The sequence below is a fragment of the Molossus molossus genome, unplaced genomic scaffold (genome assembly GCF_014108415.1).
Source record: "Molossus molossus isolate mMolMol1 unplaced genomic scaffold, mMolMol1.p scaffold_m16_p_2, whole genome shotgun sequence".
Lineage (NCBI taxonomy): Eukaryota > Metazoa > Chordata > Mammalia > Chiroptera > Molossidae > Molossus > Molossus molossus.
This window is the reverse complement of record NW_023425355.1, coordinates 135,758,294-135,778,636: the sequence shown is the minus strand read 5'-3', so window position 1 is coordinate 135,778,636 and position 20,343 is coordinate 135,758,294. Positions and strand designations below refer to the sequence as shown.

Genomic DNA, 20,343 nt, shown 5'->3' with positions numbered 1-20,343 from the left:
TATGTCTTCAATTCCATGAACATGGGGTATCTTTCCATTTATTTAGATCTTTAATTTCAACAGTGTTTTTGTAATCACATATATTGAGGCACTTGTTTTGGTAAGGTTATTCCTAACTTATTCCTAAATATTTTCAATATTAATGTAATTAGAATTGCTTTCTTAATTACATTTTGGATTGTTCATTGCTGGCGTATAGACACACAATTGACTTTTACATACCGATCTCATGTGAATCTTGATAAACTTGTTCTAATGGTTTTAGTGGATTTCTTGGTACTTTCTATGTATAAGTGCACATTATCTGTGAATAGAGATGATTTTGCTTCTTTCTATCTAATTGGGCTGTCTTTTATTTCTTTTTCTTCATAGTAGTTTTATTTAGGACCTCCAGTGCAGTGTCCAATAGAAGTAGTGAGAATAGACATTCTTGTCTTATTCCTGATATTATGGGGAAGTATTCATTCTTTCACTATTAGGTATATTAGTTGTTTGTTTGCATTTTAGGTGTCCATCATATGGAGAAAGTTCTTTTCTGTGCCTACTTTGTCAAATGCTTTTTTTTTTGCATCTATTAAGATGATTATGTGGTCTTTGTCTTTTATTCTATTAAATATGGTGTATTGCATTGATTGATTTCAGATGTTAAACCATCCTTAAATTCCTGGCATAAATCCCACCTGATCATGATGTATATGGCACTGGCCTCAGTTTACTAATATTTTTCTGAGGATTTTTACATCTATATTCATAAGGGATGTTGGTCCGTGGTTTTCTTTTCTTGTGATATTCAGTATTAGTGTAAGATTGGCCTCATAGGATGAATTGTGAAGAAGCATATCTTCTTCTATTTTGGGGAAAAGTTTATAAATGAATTATACTAAACATTCTTCAAATGTTTGGTAGAATTCATCACTAAAGCCAGTTGAGCCTGGGCTTTTCTTTGTAGGAAGTTTTAAAATTATTCAGTCTTCTTTCTTACTCTAGTTCTGTTCAGATTTTCTATTTCTTCTTGAGTAGTTTGTATATTGTTAATCTTGATAATTTGTAGACACTATCCTTGGAATTTGTCTATTTCATCTAATTTGTCTAATATGTTGGCCTAAATTTGTAGAATGAATCTCTATCTATCTATCTATCTATCTATCTATCTATCTAGTGTGTGGGCAAAAGTAGATTTACAGTTGTCAGTATGTGAAACAGTTTGTTCTTGTATTATTTATTATTTATTAATTTGTCTTTTCCATATGAACAACTGTGTGTGTGTGTGTGTGTGTGTGTGTGTGTATTACTGTAAGGTCAGTAGTGATGCTCCCTCTTTCATACCTGATTTTAATAATTTGAGTCTCTTTTGTCTTCTTGGTCAGTCTCACTAAGGTTTGTCAATTTTATTGATCTTTTCAAAGAGCCAACTTTTGATTTTATTGACTTTTCTCTATTGTTTTTTGTTTTCTCCTTTATTTATTTTGGCTCTAACCTTTATTATTGCCTTCATTCTGCTTGTTTTAGATTTAATTTTCTCTTCTTTTTCTAGTTTCCTAAGGTGAAAATAATGTCACTAATTTGAGATTTTCCCCCCCCTTTTTTAATGAAGCTATAAATTTCCCTGTACATACTGCTTTGCTTTAGTTCCATCCCATAAGTTTTGCTGTGTTGTGCTTTTGTTTGTACTCATCTCAAAGTATTTTCCAATTTCCCTTGGAATTTCTTCTTTAATTCATGTTATTTAGGAGTGTGCTGTTTAATTTCTGCATATTTGTGAATTTCTCATATTTCCTTCTCTTATTGATTTCTACTTGAATTCAGTTGTGGTTGGAGAACATACTTTGCATGAGATTTAAATCCCTTTAAACCTGATTGAAGCTTTTTTTATGGCCTAACATATGGTCTGTCTTGGAGAATGCTTTATGTGCTCTTGAGAAGAAAATATATTCTGTTCTTGTTGAGTGGAGTATTTTATATATCTGTCTTTGAACATATTTATAGCATTTACTTTGAAATTTTTGTCTAAGTTAACATCTAATCTTCTCAAAGGCAATTTCTATTGCCTGCTTGTTTTTCCCTGTGTATTTTTTTCTTTGCATGTCTTGTAATTTTTTTGTTGAAAACTGAACTTTTAGGTAATATAGTAACTCTAGATAGTTATTCCCATGATCCTCTGTGGCTTGTTGTTATTTGCTTTTTTGCTCATTTATTTGTTTAGTGGCATGCCCAGCTGGTGTGGCTCACTGGTTGAGCGTCGACCCATGCACCAAGAGGTCGCCAGTTTGATTCCTGGTCAGGGCACATGCCCACGTTGTGGGCCTGATCCCCATTGGGGGGCATGCAGAAAGTGGCCAGTTGATGTTCTCTCTCATCGATGTTTCTATCTTTATCTTCCTCTCTCTCTAAAATCAATAAAGAAAAAAATATAAATATATATTTGTTTACTGGCTTGTCTGAACTAGTTCAGTGTGTAGTCTCTGATGTCATTCCTTAAAGGGTGCTGCTGCCTTGGGCATGAACATAGTTTCCCTGACTACCAGGGATGGTTGTAGTTTTAGGTAGGCTCTCTTTGACTGTCTCTTTCCCTGGTTTCCCCTTTAAGCTTTGGTCTATCAGCCCAGATATTAGCCTTCACTAACTGCTATTGTTCTTTACAATGTCCTGGGGTTCCACAATCTGAACCCATTAAAGCTGGACAACTTTGCAGAGGCAGGATGTTGATAATTCGTGAAGCTTATTTTGGCCCCAAAAGAGCTATTCTCATTTGTCCCTTTCCCTGATTCTGTCTGTTAAACTTCTAGCTGGTCTATTTTTGCTATTAGTATTATGGAACTAGCAGCTTTCTTCTACTTGTTTACCCCCAAGAAGACTCTATTTCTTAATTCCATACCCTAATACCTTGATTGCTGAAAATCTTGACTAAAATGTGGTTTCTTATGTAAAATATACTCTAAGCAATGAGGAGAAAGAGAGATGGGAAAATAGGGAGAAGAGGTAGTAAGAGAGAAATAGAATTCATCACTGGCTTGTGCATCAAAAGTATTTAAAAATCAAGTAAGCCTAAGCAAGTAGGAAAGAATGCCTCCTTAAATGTGACATTTAAATTCCAAACAGCAAACATTAGAATAAGAGATTAGAGTTGCATAAAAAGAATACCATGGTCTCTGAAAGCCTAGGTGAATTAGAATTATAGAGAGATGTTGTCTTAAGAAGTGGGAGGGGAAGCCCTGGCCCATTTGGCTCAGTGGTAGAGCATCAGCCCTTGGACCAATTAGTCCCTGGTTTGATTCCAGCCAAGGGCGTGTACCTCACCTCCACTGCGGTTGGTCCCTGTCCCTCTCATGTCAATGTTTCTCTCTCTCTCCTTTCTCTTCCTCTCTCTCTGTCTGAAGATAAATAGAAAAATATCTTCGGTGAGGATTAAAAAGAAAAGTGGGAGGGGGAGATGGGGGTCATTATTCTGTAATAGAACCTCTCCCCACCCCAACAATATAGATGCAGCATCTTACAGACTCCATATCTGTGACTGGAGCTGACACAAGGTAAAATGGACCAGAATCTCATTGCCACTATTTTAGTAATTTCAGTTGTACTTTTAATTTTTCTTTTCTTAGTTCCTGGTACATTGTAAACATATAAATTTTAGTTACCTAGAGTTGAAATTTCCAGATAAAAACAGAATTCACGATTACTTTATTTCGTAATATCTGTGAACTATTTTATAATAAAGATCACAGGCTCTCTATTTGTTCCATTCTCAGGAAGTATATCATTCTTGACAGACTGCCATAATTTGTCTTATCTTATGTTCACTGAGATATGGGGGATATATGTACTAATAGTTAAGTTATTGTAGAGAGACAAGTGGGATACTCTTCATTTAGGACAGACTTGCAAAAATAAGGAGGCCAGAGAGGCTTAAAATATAAATTTAATTATTTATATCCTAAGTGATTTCTTTCTCAATTCATTCATTTAACAAGTATTTACTGAGCACCTACTATGTGCCAGACTTTTGAGACTGTCAAAGGTCTATTACAATGGAATACTATGTAGCTGTAAGAAAGAAAGCTCTCCTATCCTTTGAGACAACATGAAGGGACCTGGAGAGTATTATGCTAAGTGAAATAAGCCAATCAGAGAAAGACAAATACAACATGATCTTACTTATTTGTGGAATATAATGAACAAGGTGGGCTGATGAACAAAATAGACCCAGAGACATAGAAAGGAGTATGGTTCAGACTGACAAACCTCAGAGGAGGGGGGGTGGGGGGATGGATGAGATGAACCAAAGAACTTATATGCATGTATGTATAACCAATGGACATAGACAACAATGCCGGGGGTGTGGGGGAATGGGATGAGGAGGAGGGTGTTTAAGGGGGGAAAAGGAGAAACATCTGTAACAAAACTAAATTAATAAAAACTGAAAAAATAAATAAAATGTCAAAAAAAAGGTCTATTATCTCATAGAACTTTCATTTTAGAGGGAGGAGTTAAATAATAATATAATAATAAGTACATTATATAATATTTTAAATGAGATGTTCTATTTGGGAAAAAAAAAAAAAAAAACTAGAACAAAGGGGAAACAGGAGAACTAGAGGTAGGGGACAGAGTTGTAATTTTAAAAAGGCAAGTCAGCCTAATTAAGAAGGCTCCCAATAGTGAAATAACTTGTTTGTAGTCACTTGGCTAGTCACTGAATAATAGAGAAGGATCTTACTCTATGCTCTTTACCCAAAGGGAAAGATAACTTAAGAGTGATAGGAGGTCAATGAACTACTCTAGTTTCCCCTCATCCAATGAGGCAATAGTTATACAAGGAGTAGACATCTGAAGAAATCTAGGTAGCTGGCTGGAAGATTTGGGCTGAACACAGCTTTTAAAAAGCAAGACATGTTCAAAAGCTGGAAGGAGGCACATAACTAAGAGAAAATACAAAATAAATATTGAACCTATAGTATTAGTATAATACTAGTATAGAAGAGAAGCATTTAGATACATCTTTCAGTGCCCTTAACCCTCCCTCAAAGCACTTTTGGAAACTGCATTAGCTAACACTGCAGACAAGCACAGGGCATTTCTTGCATAATTTATTTTGGATTTAGGTTTAAAGGATGAGACACAAATAGATATTTGTTGACCAGGTCATATAAAAGCTGTCATTCAATAAAACTTTTCTAATTTTTGGTTTGAAAATTTCAGGAAAGAATGGTAAGTAGTTATTCTTTTATGCACTTACTTACCACCCAAAAGACCCTTGCATTTCAGAGAAGAGGATGTTGTTGAGAAGGAGAATATCTCTGCCTAGGAATTTATTTCACCCTTTATAGAACTTTTTGTTTGTGAGCCTCAAAATTAAATTTATGTTGTGGCCACAGTCTAGTCAAGTGAATGAATTCTAGACAGAAAAGGAATGCAGAACTCAAGGAATGGATGATTCTGAAGAAGTTCATTTCTGTAAACCTATCCATCATGTCTTTGAATCAAAGAAAAATGAGTGTTAGGTATACCTTCCTCATTTCATTTCTGAGCCATCTGGGGCCTGAATAGACCAAATGATTTGTCTAAGGTGACACAGGTGACACTTGAAAAATTAACGCCTTGGCCCGTGCTTATTCTAGTTCAACAGAATCCCATCATATGTATATTTAATTTATGTAAATTTCAACTATATATACATGGAAAAAAGAAAAAAGTGTACAATTTTATTTTCATATAATTTACTATATTGTACATCATATATATAAAATATCACACATCCACATTGCTGTATAAAGTTGTATATACAAAATCATATGCACTGTGCTTTAAGGGTAATTTAAAAGGTTTTCCAGGGGTAATTTTGGCTATAAATTACCATGTAGGAATTAAAACTTAATCCCCTTTTTGGAAAACACAGCTCCTTGTGTTCCATTTTTTCTCCTTTATTATACTAAATATCCAATCATATCCTTCAAACATGAATTTATGGAAAACCCTCCTTAGTGCACTCCGCCCCTCAGAAAAAGACAAAACAAAAAAAAAAAACATGAATTTATGGTGTAAGAGCAAGATACAATTCAGTCTAAGAGGCAAATGTTATTTTTATCATAAATACCAGCCAAGTAAATGGGTTCCATTGTATTGATTTGTAGGGTAGGGTTGTACCAGTGTTGGAATTCAGTAGGGGAGAAAGAAGAATCTTCTTTGGGTGATTTTAATTCTCACTTCAATCGATCATCAAAAACTCTACAAGTATCTGGAATATACCTGGTGCAGGGTCTCTCCAGTTCTGACCAGGTGCCCGTCATTCCAGAGCATTTATCCAACCAGTTCTGCTCTTTTCTCCACCTTACTATCTTTTCCCTCATTGATTTCTAGCTCCCCTTCAATTCCAAACCTATAAATAGCTGTAGTGGAACAAACCCCTGATTGGAAAGATCTAGAAACTGAGACCCAGAGAGTTTTCTCAAAGTTACACATCTTTAATGATGAAGTTAGTTTTTCTCACTACTGTTTAAGCTCCTGTAGGATATGTTTGAATAAGGAAACATTATACATAGATTACATCCACAAACGGAGCCCTCAATTTTCTATTAAAAATATTCTTAGACGCTTGTAACTTTGGTCCTGGACATCACGTAGTCTGCATTTGCTTATTTCAGCCCCAAAAGGAAATGTTATGCTGGTAAAATCTTGTGGATTTAGGAGAACACATTGTGGAAACCAAACAGTGGCTAAATGTTTTGCTGAAACTGAGCTGTACTTGTCAAGAGGGCATAAGCAGTTGTCTATATTTGTGATGGGAAAAAGGGGTCTTCACCCTATGTACTCAACAGGACAAACACCAGGGCCAAAGCCACAACTGAGAGACCTCTGGACATATTAAGAATACCTAGTGTTTATTCTTGTGTATGGTGTAAGTTGGTGGTCTAGTTTCATTTTTTTGCATGTAGCTGTCCAATTTTCCCAACACCATTTATTAAAGAGGCAGCCTTTATTCCATTATATGCTCTTGCCACCTTTATCACATATTAGTTGAGCATAACATTTGGGTCAATTTCCAGGTTTTCTGTTTTGTTCCATTGATCTATATGCCTGTTCTTGTGCCAGTACCAGGCTGTTTTTATTATAATGGCTTTGTAGTATAACCTGATATTCAGTATTGTGATCCCTCCTACTTTGTTGTTCTTTTTCAAGATTGCTGTGGCTATTCAGGGTCTTTTTTGGTTCTATATAAACTTTTGAAGTTTTTGTTCTAGTTCTGTGAAATATGTCATTGGTATTTTGATGGGGATTACATTGAATCTATAGATTGCATTGGGTAGTATGGACATTTTAATGATGTTAATTCTTCCAATCCATGAACAAGTTATATGCTTCCACCTTTTTATAGCTTCCTCTATTTCTTTTTTCAGTGTCCTGTTGTGTTCTGCAAATAGATCCTTTATTTCTTTGGTTAAGTTTATTCCTAGGTATCTTAATTTTTTTGCCCCAGTGGTAAATGGGATTGCCTTTTAGTTTATCTTCCTGTGAGTTGATTATTGATGTATAAGAATACTGCTGATTTCTTGATGTTAATTTTGTATCCTACTGCCTTGCCAGATTTATTTATTAAATCTAGCAGATTATTGATGGAGTCTTTAGGGTTTTTTATGTATAATATCATGTCACCTGTGAATAATGACAATTTCACTTCCTCCTTTCCAATTTGGATCCCTTTTATTTTTTCTTCGTGTCTGATTGCTGTGGCTAAGACTTCCAGTACTATGTTAAATAAGAGTGGCCAAAGTGGGCATCGTTGCCTTATTCCTGTTCTTAAGGAAAATGCTTTTAGTTTTTGCCCATTGAGTATGATGTTGGCTGTAGGTTTTTCATATGTGGCCTTTATTTTGTCGAAATATGATCCCTCTATTCCCACATTGCTGAGCGTTTTTATCAGAAATGGATGCTGGATTTTGTCAAATGCCTTTTCAGCATCTATTAATATGATCATATGGTTTTTCTCTTTCATTTTGTTTATGTGGTGTATCACATTCATTGATTTGAAAATATTGTACCATCCTTGCATCCCTGGGATGAATCCCCTTGGTCATGGTGAATAATTTTTTAATGTATTGCTGGATCCAACTTGCTAATATTTTGTTAAGGATTTTGGCATCTATGTTCATCAGGGATATTGGCCTGTAGTTTTCTTTATTTGTAATGTCTTTATCTGGTTTTGGAATTAGAATTATGCTGGTCTCATAAAACGAGTTTGGAAGTCTTCCTTTTTCTTGGATTTTTTGGAATAATTTAAGGAAAATGGCTGTTAGTTCTTCTTTGAATGTTTGGTAAAACTCCCCCCTGAAGCCATCTGGGCCTGGGCTTTTGTTTGCTGGGAGTTTCTTAATTACATCTTCAATTTCCCTTAGTTTTTATTGGCCTGTTCACGTTCTCTTTCTCTTCCCAGTTCAGTTTTGGGAGACTATATGTTTCTAGAAATTTGTCCATTTCACCTAGATTGTCCAATTTGTTGGCGTATAATTGTTCATAGTATTTGTTAACAATCCTTTGTATTTCTGTGACGTCAAAATGGATAAAAGACATACAGGTGACTTGTGAGTCCATAAAAATCCTAGAAGAAAATGTAAGCAACAAAATTTCAGACATCACACACAGTAGAATTTTCACTAATACAATGCCTAAGGCAAGAGAAACAAAGGAAATAATTAATACATGGGACTACATCAAACTAAAAAGCTTCTGCACAGCAAAAGAAACAGCCATAAAAATGGAAAGGGAACCCACTGTATGGGAGAGCATAATTGCCAATGATACATCAGATAAGGGGTTAATTTCCAAAATATATAGAGTGCTCAACAAAAGGAAGATAAAGAACCCAATTAAAAAATGGGCAGAGGCCCTGGCCAGTTTGGCTCAGCGGTTAGAGCGTCGGCCTGCGGTCCGGAGAGACCCGGGTTCAGTTCCCGCTAAGGGCACGTACTTCGGTTGCAGTTTGTCCCCGGCCCTGGTTGGTCGTGCGGGTAGCAGCCACTCGATGTGTCCCTTCACGTCGATGTTTCTCTCTCTCTCTCCCTTCCTCTCTCTCCTTCCCACTCTATCTGTACAAAAAATGGAAAAATATCCTCGGGTGAGGATAAAAAAAAAAAAAAAAATGGGCAGAGGACCTAAATAAACACCTCTCCAAACAGGACATTCAAATGTCTGGGAGACATGAAAAATGCTCAATGTTACTAATCATCAGAGAGATGCAAATTAAAATGACTATGAGGTAGCACCTCACCCCTGCCAGAATCGCTGCCATCAACAAATCATCAAACTACAAGTGCTGGCAAGGGTTTGGAGAAAAGGGACTCTAGTACACTGCTGATGGGAATGCACACTGGTGCAGCCACTATGGAAAACACTATGGTGTTACCTCAAAAAATTAAAAATTGAATTGCCATTTGACCCAGTGATCTCACTTCTAGGAATATATCCTAAGAAGCCTGAAACACCAGTCAGGAAGAATGTATGTACTCCTATGTTCATAGCAGCACTATTTACAGTTGCTAAAATCTGGAAATAGCCTAAGTGTCCATCAATAGATGAGTGAATAAAAAATCTGTGGTACATGTACACAATGGAATACTATGCAGCTGTACAAAAGAAAACTCTCTTATTCTTTGAGACGACATGGAGGGACTGGAGAGTATTATGCTAAATGAAAGAAGCCAATCAGAGAAAGACAAATACCATATGATATTACTTATTTGTGGAATATAATGAACAAAAAAAAAGCTGATGAACAAAATAGCCCAGAGACATAGAAAGGAGTACAGTTCAGACTTACAAACTTCAGAGAAGGGGGATAGGGGGGGAGGGATGAGATAAACCAAAGAACTGATATGCATGTATGTGTAACCAACAGACATAGACAATAAAACTTGGAGGGGGGCGGGATAGGGAGGAGGGTGTCTTGGTCGGGGGAAGGAGAAACATCTATAACAAAAATTAATTAATTAAAAAAGAATACCTAATGTGTGTTCAAATTGGGGAAACTACTTTCTCCTTTGAACATGACAATGAAGTATTTTGTTTTTTTTTAATCTTCACTGAAGGATATTTTTCTATCCATCCTCAGAGAGCATGGGAGAGAAGGAGGGAGGGAGAAAGAGAGATAAAGATTAATGTGAGAGAGATGCATCAATTGGTTGCGTCCCACATGACCCCTACCAGGGCCAGGGACTGAACCGCAACCGAGGTACATTCCCTTGACTGGAATCGAACTCGTGACTCTTTGGTCTTTGGGTCAATGCTCTAACCAGTGAGCAAAACCTGCCAAGGCCACAATGAAGTTCTTTTAAGAGAAAAGACCTTTGTAGATTTAGAAATTATAAAACAATTATGAAGGATTAAAAAAAAAGCCAAGGGCTGAGTCTTCATGATTATTAAGCATTGCTACAGTAGTTACTATTATTGCGACATCGATTATTGGGGATGAGCAGAAAGGGATTGTGGTGGTTATGGGCATTAAAATTACTCTCAAAAAGATTCATGGAGGAGAAAAATGTGTGAAAAAAAATTGAAAGAGGAATGAGAAATAGTAAGACTTTGGGATAATATGAGTTAATATTTCTGGAAAAGAAGTTAGAATCTAGAAAGATAAACTCTCACTTGTAAGTAGGAGCCTAATCTGGTTTGTTGTTTCAAGGTTATCGATATCCTGTGGAGTGATCCTAGAGGTAAACGAGGCTGTTACCCCAACACTTGTCGAGGAGGGGGCTGCTATTTTGGGCCAGATGTTACCTCCAAGTTTCTTAATAAAAACCACTTGAAGCTGCTCATTAGGTCTCATGAATGTAAGCCTGAAGGGTATGAAATCTGCCATGATGGGAAGGTAAGCTAACATTGTTGGTGACATCACAGGCATCCTTCCCCCAAGCATAGTCTTTACAGGATGTGTCTCACCTAGAGGCCCATGGGAAGATGTCTTCCCTAGTACTGAAAGAGAAAGCCATGCTTTGGGCAGACTGTAGGGTTTACAAAAGTTGTTGGAAGGGGCCTCTCTGTCCCTCTCACCCTGAGGGACATTTGATTTATTTCCCTAATCTTCCCTAATCCCAAAGATAGAAAGTCTGACATGTGACAGTAAGTATACCCGAAAAGGCTTTTACTAATTGTAAGGCAACTTTTCAATACAGTGAGATTGAGAATGTACTTATCCTCACTGAGTACATAAAAGGCAGCAGTGAATCCAGTTTTCTCTTTCACCTTTGCATGTTCCCAGTGCAGGGCAGAGCAACAAAACACCCTTCCCTTCTACTCATTGAGTAGGTATCTCTAGGAAGTCACTCGCTGTGGTTACTTTAGCTGCAGCCACTAAAATGGAGCATGTTGTGCTCCTGCAGTGATGTGTGATAAGACTAGAAGAGGTGAGGATTAAGGCACTGGTTTCTTGTTCCATGTTGTCCTGGGATGTCCCTTTTCCTAATACTGAACAGTGATAAATACAAAAGAATACCAGTTTGCATGGCATTTCCTTCTGTTTCAACACTTTTTACTTTTCTTAACTCTCTTAGTTCATTTGAGGCTCATACTAACAATTGTGAGGTGATTAAGACAAGTTTTATTTAGGGTTTTTTTGTAATAAGAAAATGGAGAGAAAATAGCAGTGGCTTATCTGAAGTGACATACTCATTAGGGCAGGCCTCAGCCAGGTTTTCTGTCACTGACAGATGTTACCCTCCCATCCTCCACCACATCCCCAAGGCCAACAGAGTGGTTGTAGTCCCTTATTTTAAGTACTTTGCCCTTAAAGTATTGATTTTGTATAGGGCCCTGAGCTCTCTAAATTAGTCAGTTCCAAGAAAAAGAAAAAGACTGTGATGCTAGACAAGTTATTTTGAATGCTCAAATATCACAAGAAAAGGAAAGAAGGGCTTGCCCCTTTGGAAAGTTAGAATTTGCAAAACCAAGCATTAAGGAGGATTTTAAGATATGAAGCTGACATTGTACACAGGACTGCAAGGTCATACACTGTGGGGATGAGCACTAGAAGTCAGTACTTCTGGGGACTCTGATTTAAAAGCCTTGTTTCTCTCCAGTGGAATCACAGGAAATCTTGTCAGACTTAGATGATTTGTATGGATTTTGAACTTTGTTAGATTTTTGCTTTTTTAATATGAGCTACTTCTGACTTTATTGAAGGACATTTTGAGAACTAACTCTACGTGAACCTGGCCCTCTTTTTCTTTAATCAGGTTATTACGGTATTTTCTGCTTCTAATTATTATGAAGAAGGCAGCAATCGAGGAGCTTACATCAAGGTGGGTTTTCGTACAACCCCTCGATTTTTCCAGTACCAAGTCACAAAGGCAACGTGCTTAAGACCTCTTTACCAAAGGTGTGTATACTCTAAAGGGAATTCTGAACACAGGTACTAGTGACCAAGTAGAAGTAATCCACAATGACTAAGAGCAGCCATGAGAGTTGAGACAACTACTTATTGATTACTCGTTGGTGTAAGCAAAATGGAAATAGTTCCAGACAGCAAGTAGTGAATACATTCATATTTGACACCAAGAAGAGCAATGTTTTAATTCATACATCTCTTTAGATGGATAAATTGGTCAGCATCCACAAACAGTCCTTAATTGAATGTAAAGAAAAGAAGGTCCCACACCCACCCAGCCCCATAACCTACAGCCTTCTCTGTCCCCCAGCGCCACCAAACAACCCAGTCTGGTCTTCCTTCTTTGTCTCTTCTCTACCCAGCAGTGTGTATGACAAAAGAGTTGTGTGTGTTTCTCCGTATGATGGCATCCATAGCTTGTCTTTTTTGCTTTTAAATTATCTTTTAGAATTTTTTCATTATAAAATGAATATATTTACTGTTAAGAAGTGAGACCAAAAAAGACATATAAAGAAAATGTTAATGATCTTCTCTCCCCCTATTTTTCAATAATCTTCTTGATTGATTGGCTATTTTATCATAAAATATTCCTTTTTATCTCTAGTAATACCTTTTGTCTTTTTTTAACTTTTCATTGAATTTATTGGGGCGACACAGGTTAACAAAATTATATAGGTTTCAGGTATACAATTCCATAACACATCATCTGTACACAGTATTGTGTGCTCCACCCCAAGTCAGGTCTCTGTCCATCAACATTTATCACCCCATACCCTCCTCTACCTTCCCCACACCCCTTCCTGACAATCACCACATTGTTATCCGTGTCCATGAGTTTTTTCTCGTTTTTTTCTTTTTTGCTCAATCCCTCTATTCCCTCCAACCCCTCTTAGCAGCTGTCAGCTTGCTCTCTGTCTTTGAGTCTCTATATTATTTGTTAGTTCAGTTTGTTCATTAGATTCCACCTATGAGAAATTGTAAAAGCTTTTGTCTTAAAATCTATTCTGTCTACTATTAGTATAGCCACTCTAACTGTCTGTAGTTGTTGTTTGCATGGTGTATCTTTGTCCTTTTCCTTTCAAACTCTTTGTATCTTTGGAAATAAAGTGTATGTCCTACAGACAACACACAGTTGATTCTTGTCTTTTTTTTTTTTTAAGTCTAGTCTAATAATGTTTTTTTATTTATTTAATCTATTCACATATGATGTTATTATTGATATTGTTGGATTTATATCTGCCATTTTGCTTTTTTGAGGGAGTGAGTATATGACTTATGACTACTTTGTTCCTCTATTTCTCCTTTATTTCTGTAAATGATCTAAGGTAGAAGTTTAGAATTCAGTCAGTTAGTTAACTATGCTAGTACCATTTTTAAAAATTATCCTTTTACTACTGAATTGTCATACTTCCTTTGTAATACATATCGTTCCCATATATTGTTCACTATATTTGTGAAATTTATATTATCTTCTCATATTCCTGTTTTTTCTTGTGTCAATAACTGTTGTTTTGTTTTAGTAACTTTGTGGTAAATTTTAATATCTGCTATAGCAAGTCCCACTTTATTTCCTTTCTTCAAAATTGTCTTGGATATTCTCAGACATTAATTGTTCATGTGACTCTTTGAAATAAAAAAAGAAAACACCAATGGTAATCTTTTTAAAATTTCACAAAACATGCATATATATATATATACACACATACACACACATACACACACACACACACACACTCACACATTCACCACCTAGTAACATGTATGAAGTTAGGTAATTCATTTAATGTAGAAACTGGTGAGTGGTAACATAGCACATTAAAATGAAACAGAACAAGATGATTTATGTAATTTTTACCTAATAACTGTTTTCTTAACATAGGGTGAATACTATAGAAAGTAATGCCATCAGGATATTAAAAGAGAGAATGATTTCACGAAAAACTGACCTCATTCGTGTTTTCCAACTTCAAGACCGCACTAAGTCAGGTAAAAAATTATGTAATGCTTACCATTTCTTAACATACCAGGTTACACAAAAATTAGTTTTCATTTTCTTTGCTTTCTTAAGATTTCAAACAAGATCTGGCACGTTCAGGGTGGTATGGCCATAGACCGCTGTCTTAAGATTTCAGTTCTCTATTTTTATTAGTGAGGAATGACAGAAATAAAAATAAAATATAATCCATTATAAGCGAAAAAAGGCATATATTTCTCCTTTTCAATAGCTTCTTTCAACCTAAAAAACAAAGCAAAAACCCTGCCCTGGCCAGTTTATCTCAGTGGTTAGAGTATTGGCACTCAGACCAAAGGGTTGAGGGTTCGATTCCCAGTCAAGGGTATGCACCTGGGTTTTAGGTTCAAACTTTGGCCCCAGTCAGGATCATGCAGAAGGCAACCAATCGATGTGTCTCTCTCACATTGATGTTTCTATCTTTTTCTCCCTTCCTCTCTCTCTAAAAAAATCAATGAAAACATATTTAAAAAAGAATTACTAACTAGTAAAGTGATTAATCACTAAAAGAGAACTCTAAAGGCTGAGAGAGGGTACTCAAGGAAGGAACACACTTGGAAGAGTCCCCTACTCTGAACCAAGGGTAAGATTCAGACCTAATTGGAGAGGGTATGACTCTGGCCCACTGCATGGAGTAGAAGAAGTTCACTGATGTCTCAGGACAGAGTTGGTCTGCAGCTAGAGGGCTAGTACTGGAGAGGATGAACTCCCTTTGAGCTATGCACCACTGTGTCTCCCACACACTGCTGGCAAGGTAGACTCCCACTGTGGTGTCAGTGAAATTGACTAGTGAATGGGTGCCACTGCATTTCCCACACACCTCTGGCAACCATATATGCTATAGAAAAAAGAAGCAAAGCATACCAGACCCATTTCTTCTGCTGTGTCTTAGAGCATTCTTCCTGTACCGTGTGCTGACAAGGCCTAACATTATACCAAAAAAAAAAAGGAAATAGTTACAGGGTTCAGCTCCAATATCACAAAACAAGGCAAAGAAGAGTACATTTGGAGCTGAGTGGGAATAAATTGATAATTAGTAAGCCAGCAACTTTTAGATAATGAAAACCTTAAAAGATACCATTCATAATAATCAAGTACCAAGCAAGAGACCAAATGATTAATGTATGAGATTTCTAAAATATTATTAAAAGAAATGAAAAATAATTGAAAAGAATGGGTAGATATTACTATGTTCAAGGGCCAGTGTTGTCAAAAATATAAATTCTCCCCAAATTGAGCTATAGATTCAATGCACCAAAGGGGCATGTATAGAAATGTTCTTATCAGTACTGTTTGTGATAGCCTCAAATTGGACATAATCCAGTATCTACCAACAGTAGAATGGAAAAATGAATTGTGAAGATTGGTTTATTGGTTTTCTGTTTATTCAAAATCATTTCAAATGAGCATATATTTAATAATCAGGAAAAATAAAGATTTATATTTTTAAAAACTATATATAACAATAGGGGATGAAAGGGTATTACCTGGGAAGATGAAAAGTGAATAATATTGCCAAAATGTTAAAAATAAAATCTTTGATCTTTTATATACTTTTCTTTGTATCCTTTTGCATTTTCGAATCTTCTATTATATACATACATTGTTAATCAGAAAAAGGAAAAAGAAATCTGTCACCCAAAGTCTGATTGCTTACACATAACAGTAAGGAAAGAGCTATGGAACACCTAAGACTTTATTTAGTTGTTCCTCCCTTGGAGCCATGGGGCCTGGTAAGACAAATTGTGAAGGGGAGCAGGAGGCACCCAGGCCTTGAAACCCCAGGCTTCCCACTGGCTCCCCTGAGGAGGTTGCATTTTTTTAAAATCAAGTTATCAAATAATTGATAGGCTTTTTTCCTTTTCTTTTTGATTGTTATTGCTAGGGAAAATTTCTATGGGCCAATGGGCTTTTGCCATGGAGAACGTTTTGGGGCTGAACTTACCATGGAGAACCTTGAGTTCACAGCTGATTATCACAGACCAAGATGGGAATGTTGACTACATGTCCTGCTTCTACGATATCCACATTCAAAAACCTGTGAAAGAGGCAAGTGAAACACAGCTCCAGCTAAAACCTGGCTAGAGAGAAACACCCTTTGGGGAACCTGTAAGAGTAGCTTAGTTAGTCCTTTGGAAATTTGGGAGTGGAACCATCTAATGGATGGGAGTGACAGTCTTAGGAATTCCTAAGGGGGATCTCCCAGGTGCACTGTGGTATGTTCAGGAAATGTGCGCATTCTAAGGGTAGGAAAAAAGAAAAACTTTCTGCAAACAGAACCATGTCAAGTATGTGATTTTTCTCTTAAGAGCTGTTCAACAGGACTGCAGATGTGACATCCATTCTTTCATATAACACACCCTTTAAAATACTCAACGTATTTCCTATTGAATTGTGAGTATATAGACTTACTGACATGACATCTTATACCTTAAGGACTTTTAAAGTTTAAAATCCTTTATTAAAATGGAAATACCCCAGCGAGAGTTGTCAGGTCCCTTAGTACTTATTAGTTAACAACTCGTTCAGCAATTAGTTGTGACATTGGGCTGAAAAGTGTGCTGATGGGAACTAGACCCGGGATGATTGTTTGCAGGGGAGATAAGAAGTTAATAGCAGAGAAGGGAAGTAAAAGTACCGATGAGAGCCTCAAATGTCCACAGGAAGGAGGCTTTGGACTTCACTTAAGGGGTAGTTTACCATGGTAACTGAGCTCACAGGCCTTAGCTTCAGGCAACTGAGATTCAAATCCCACCTACCAGCTATGTGAACCTTAGGAAACTTACTTTACCTATCTGTTCTTTAATCTGCAAAATGGACTTAGTAATAGTTTTATCCCTTGGGGCTGTGTTGAGGACTGAATAAAACAACTCACAGAAAAAACCTGTGCAGAGCCTGGCACACAAGGTGTTCTCAGTAAATGTTAGCTATCGTTATTTATTGGCTCCCTTTGGCCCTGTTCCCTGAGGAGCACCAACTGCAGATGCCTCTGAACATAAGAGCATGGTCTTCTATCTGATTATTAATATTAAAGAGGGTTGGGCTTCAAAGAAAGGCCTACATTTTCAAATGGCTATCTAAATCCCCTACTTTGAATTAGTGATGTTTTATGCATATATTTAATAAAATAAAATTGATCTGTATTATTATTTCTGTTTTAACACTTATAAAATCTTTTTTTAGGTTCAGTCAGCTGTAATTGAAACTCTGTACAGATACCGATCTGACCTGCAAATCATCTTTAATGTCATTGACTCTGATCACTCAGGTAAATGAACTTTGATTAGTTTACTAGCAGTAGAAAGCAAAGGCTAGTCTGTTTCTCTGACACGAGAACTCGGTTTTTATCTATTGCATTCTTTATCCAAACTTCGTTTAACTTGGGGTGGGAGGGGGCACTCATCTTTAATATTAGTGTTATTTTAGTTTGGCTACAAACTGTATTCAAGACCATAAGGTCCTATATAGGCCTATATATCCATTAGTCAGATAAGAATAGCTTCTTTTATAAGTCACCAGCACAGATGAAAAGATAATTCACTGTCCATTTAAACATCATAGTCACTCCTAGCAATAAACATCATTCCTAGAGTTCTGATTTTGTTTTGGGGACTGAGGGCTATGAAAATTCATTTTCTGCTTAGCTTTGATGCACAATTACTTATTTTCAAACTTTTTTTCTTTTGCTTGCAAATATTTATTTTTTCATTAAATTTATTGGGGTGACATTGGTTGATAAAATTATATAGGTTTAAAATGTACAGTTCTATGATTCTTCACCTGTATATTGCATTGTGTACCCACTGCCCATATTTTCAAACTTAAAAAGAAATCAAATAATCCTTAACTGTAGAGATCATTGAACACCAAAAAATTAATGATCAAAACACAAAAGTAAATTATTGCCTACAAACTGGCAGAGCCACTGTTTGCAATGCTGTTACTGAGTCCCAGGGTATCTTTTTTGTCTGCTTTGATGTTGCTCTCTTCTCTGCCCACCTTCCATGTCCCTCTCCCTTAGATTTTAGATCTTATCATTTCTGTGCCACATATAGTCCCACAGTTGATAATCTCCCTCCATTCCTTCACTGTTTACTCATTCTAGCTTTAGAATAATCTTAGGATCACTTCCTAGTTTAAAGTGACATATTGTTTCTTATATTTACTCTCTTTCCCATTTTCTTCAGTGCCTTGATGGTCAGGCATGTTAGCGAACTTCTAATGGAACTATTCAATCAGTATGTCTTCCATACCCCTCCCTTAGGTGGGCCTTAAAATGAACACTCACAGCCTTCTCCTATATTCTTTTAGGTCTGATCTCCATGGAAGAATTTCATTCCATGTGGAAACTTTTTAGTAGTCACTACCGTGTTCATATTGATGATTCCCAAGTTGATGAGCTTGCTAAAAGAATGGACTCGAACAAAGATGGAAGCATCGACTTTAATGAGTTTTTAAAGGCCTTCTATGTAGTACACAAATTTGACAACGTGGGAAAATCAAACACCAGTCTTGCTTAACAAGAAGTAGGGTTTCCCTCCTTATGTACACAGTCACTAATACCGTCTTTTGCAGAACCAGTAGTAGAAAGAAGTAAACCCCAATTTCCGCCGTGAGCAGATGTATGGTGTGGGTATTGGAAGTGCCCAGTAAGCTGTTTTGTAAAGACTAGGTTAAATGTCAGCTCCAGTGGTAGGACTCACACATTTCTAGATAGAAACTGAGCCTAGTGTTGGTCTCTTTGATGTCCACTAACTAGGAGACTACAGCAATTTAGAACATACTGAAAGAAAACCATAAAACAATAAAAATTGCATCTGTGAGTGGCCGAAGAATAGGAGGAGGAATACTGAACTATTAATACAATAAAATACATCCAGCTTTCAACTGTAATCTTCTTTGACGATACCATAAACCAGATTCTCAATTATGGGGGAACCACACTTCAGGGATTTGGGCCATATCAGATTCTTAGGATAAACTGTGTTTGAGATACAAAGTGAACACTTTCAGATTGAGCCCTGCAATTAATATGGTTTGACACCTTCACTGGTAAGATGGGACCTTGGTTATGCATACATTGTGAAACTTATTCTGCTATTCCAATTGCATATCTAACACAATAAGAGATTTCTGTTTAAAGGCAAGTATATTTTAATATTTCTAAAGTTTGATAACTTCAAGATCTATCAATATACCAGGGTAGATATCCTGCAGTGCTGTCTGCTATATACACCAAAATAATGGACAAAATATAACAAATCTCTTTTTTAAATGAATAACTGAGCTGGTAGGAAAGTAAAAGAAACCCCTGTGGGACAGGGAAAAAAAAGAGCGTAATTAAAATCAGCAATATTAACATTGGGCAGGATAGACTTTAAGGCAAAGAATATCATTGGGTAAAAAAAAAAAAAAAAAAGGTCATTACTGAATGCTAAAAAGGAATGATTCACCAGGAAGATATAATAAGTAGAAACATGTGCACCTAATAACAGAGCTTTAAAATTTATAATGCAAACATTGACATAACTACTAGAAGAAATAGAGGGAGATTTTGATTATACCTCGTCAGTAATAGATGATGTAAATAAAAAATTAGTGTATAGGAGATTGGACAACCCAATTAATCCATATGATTGTGTGTATGTCTGTATGTGTATACTCTTCATTCAATTTTACAGAATACACATTTTTTTCAAGCATACATGGAACATTTATAAAAATTGATCATGTAATAGACCAGTGATTTTTCAACCATTTTCATCTCATGGCACACATAAACTAATTACTAAAATTCCACAGCACACCAAAAAATATATTTTTGTTGATCTGACAAAAAAAAATAGGTATAATTTGATTCATTCACACCAGATGGCTATTGTTGTGTTAGCTGTTGTCATTTTTTTATTTGACAATCTAAGGGAAAACAGGTCAATGCCCCTGACTAAATTGTCAGGTATTG

General features: G+C 36.3%; 1 protein-coding gene across 2 annotated transcripts in view; it reads left to right on the top strand.

Annotated features, from left to right (window-relative positions):
* The window catches only part of PPEF1 (protein phosphatase with EF-hand domain 1), a 115,381-nt gene extending 95,580 nt beyond the window's left edge, over positions 1-19,801 (top strand). For both annotated transcript variants that reach the window (XM_036271576.1, XM_036271577.1), the window contains 6 exons: positions 10,670-10,855; positions 12,219-12,361; positions 14,250-14,356; positions 16,267-16,430; positions 17,565-17,649; positions 18,693-19,801. In XM_036271576.1, the coding sequence (XP_036127469.1) occupies positions 10,670-10,855; positions 12,219-12,361; positions 14,250-14,356; positions 16,267-16,430; positions 17,565-17,649; positions 18,693-18,901 (894 nt within the window). In that variant the 3' untranslated portion in view covers positions 18,902-19,801. The remainder of the gene's footprint in view (positions 1-10,669; positions 10,856-12,218; positions 12,362-14,249; positions 14,357-16,266; positions 16,431-17,564; positions 17,650-18,692) is intronic.
* The last annotated feature ends 542 nt before the right edge of the window (positions 19,802-20,343 follow it).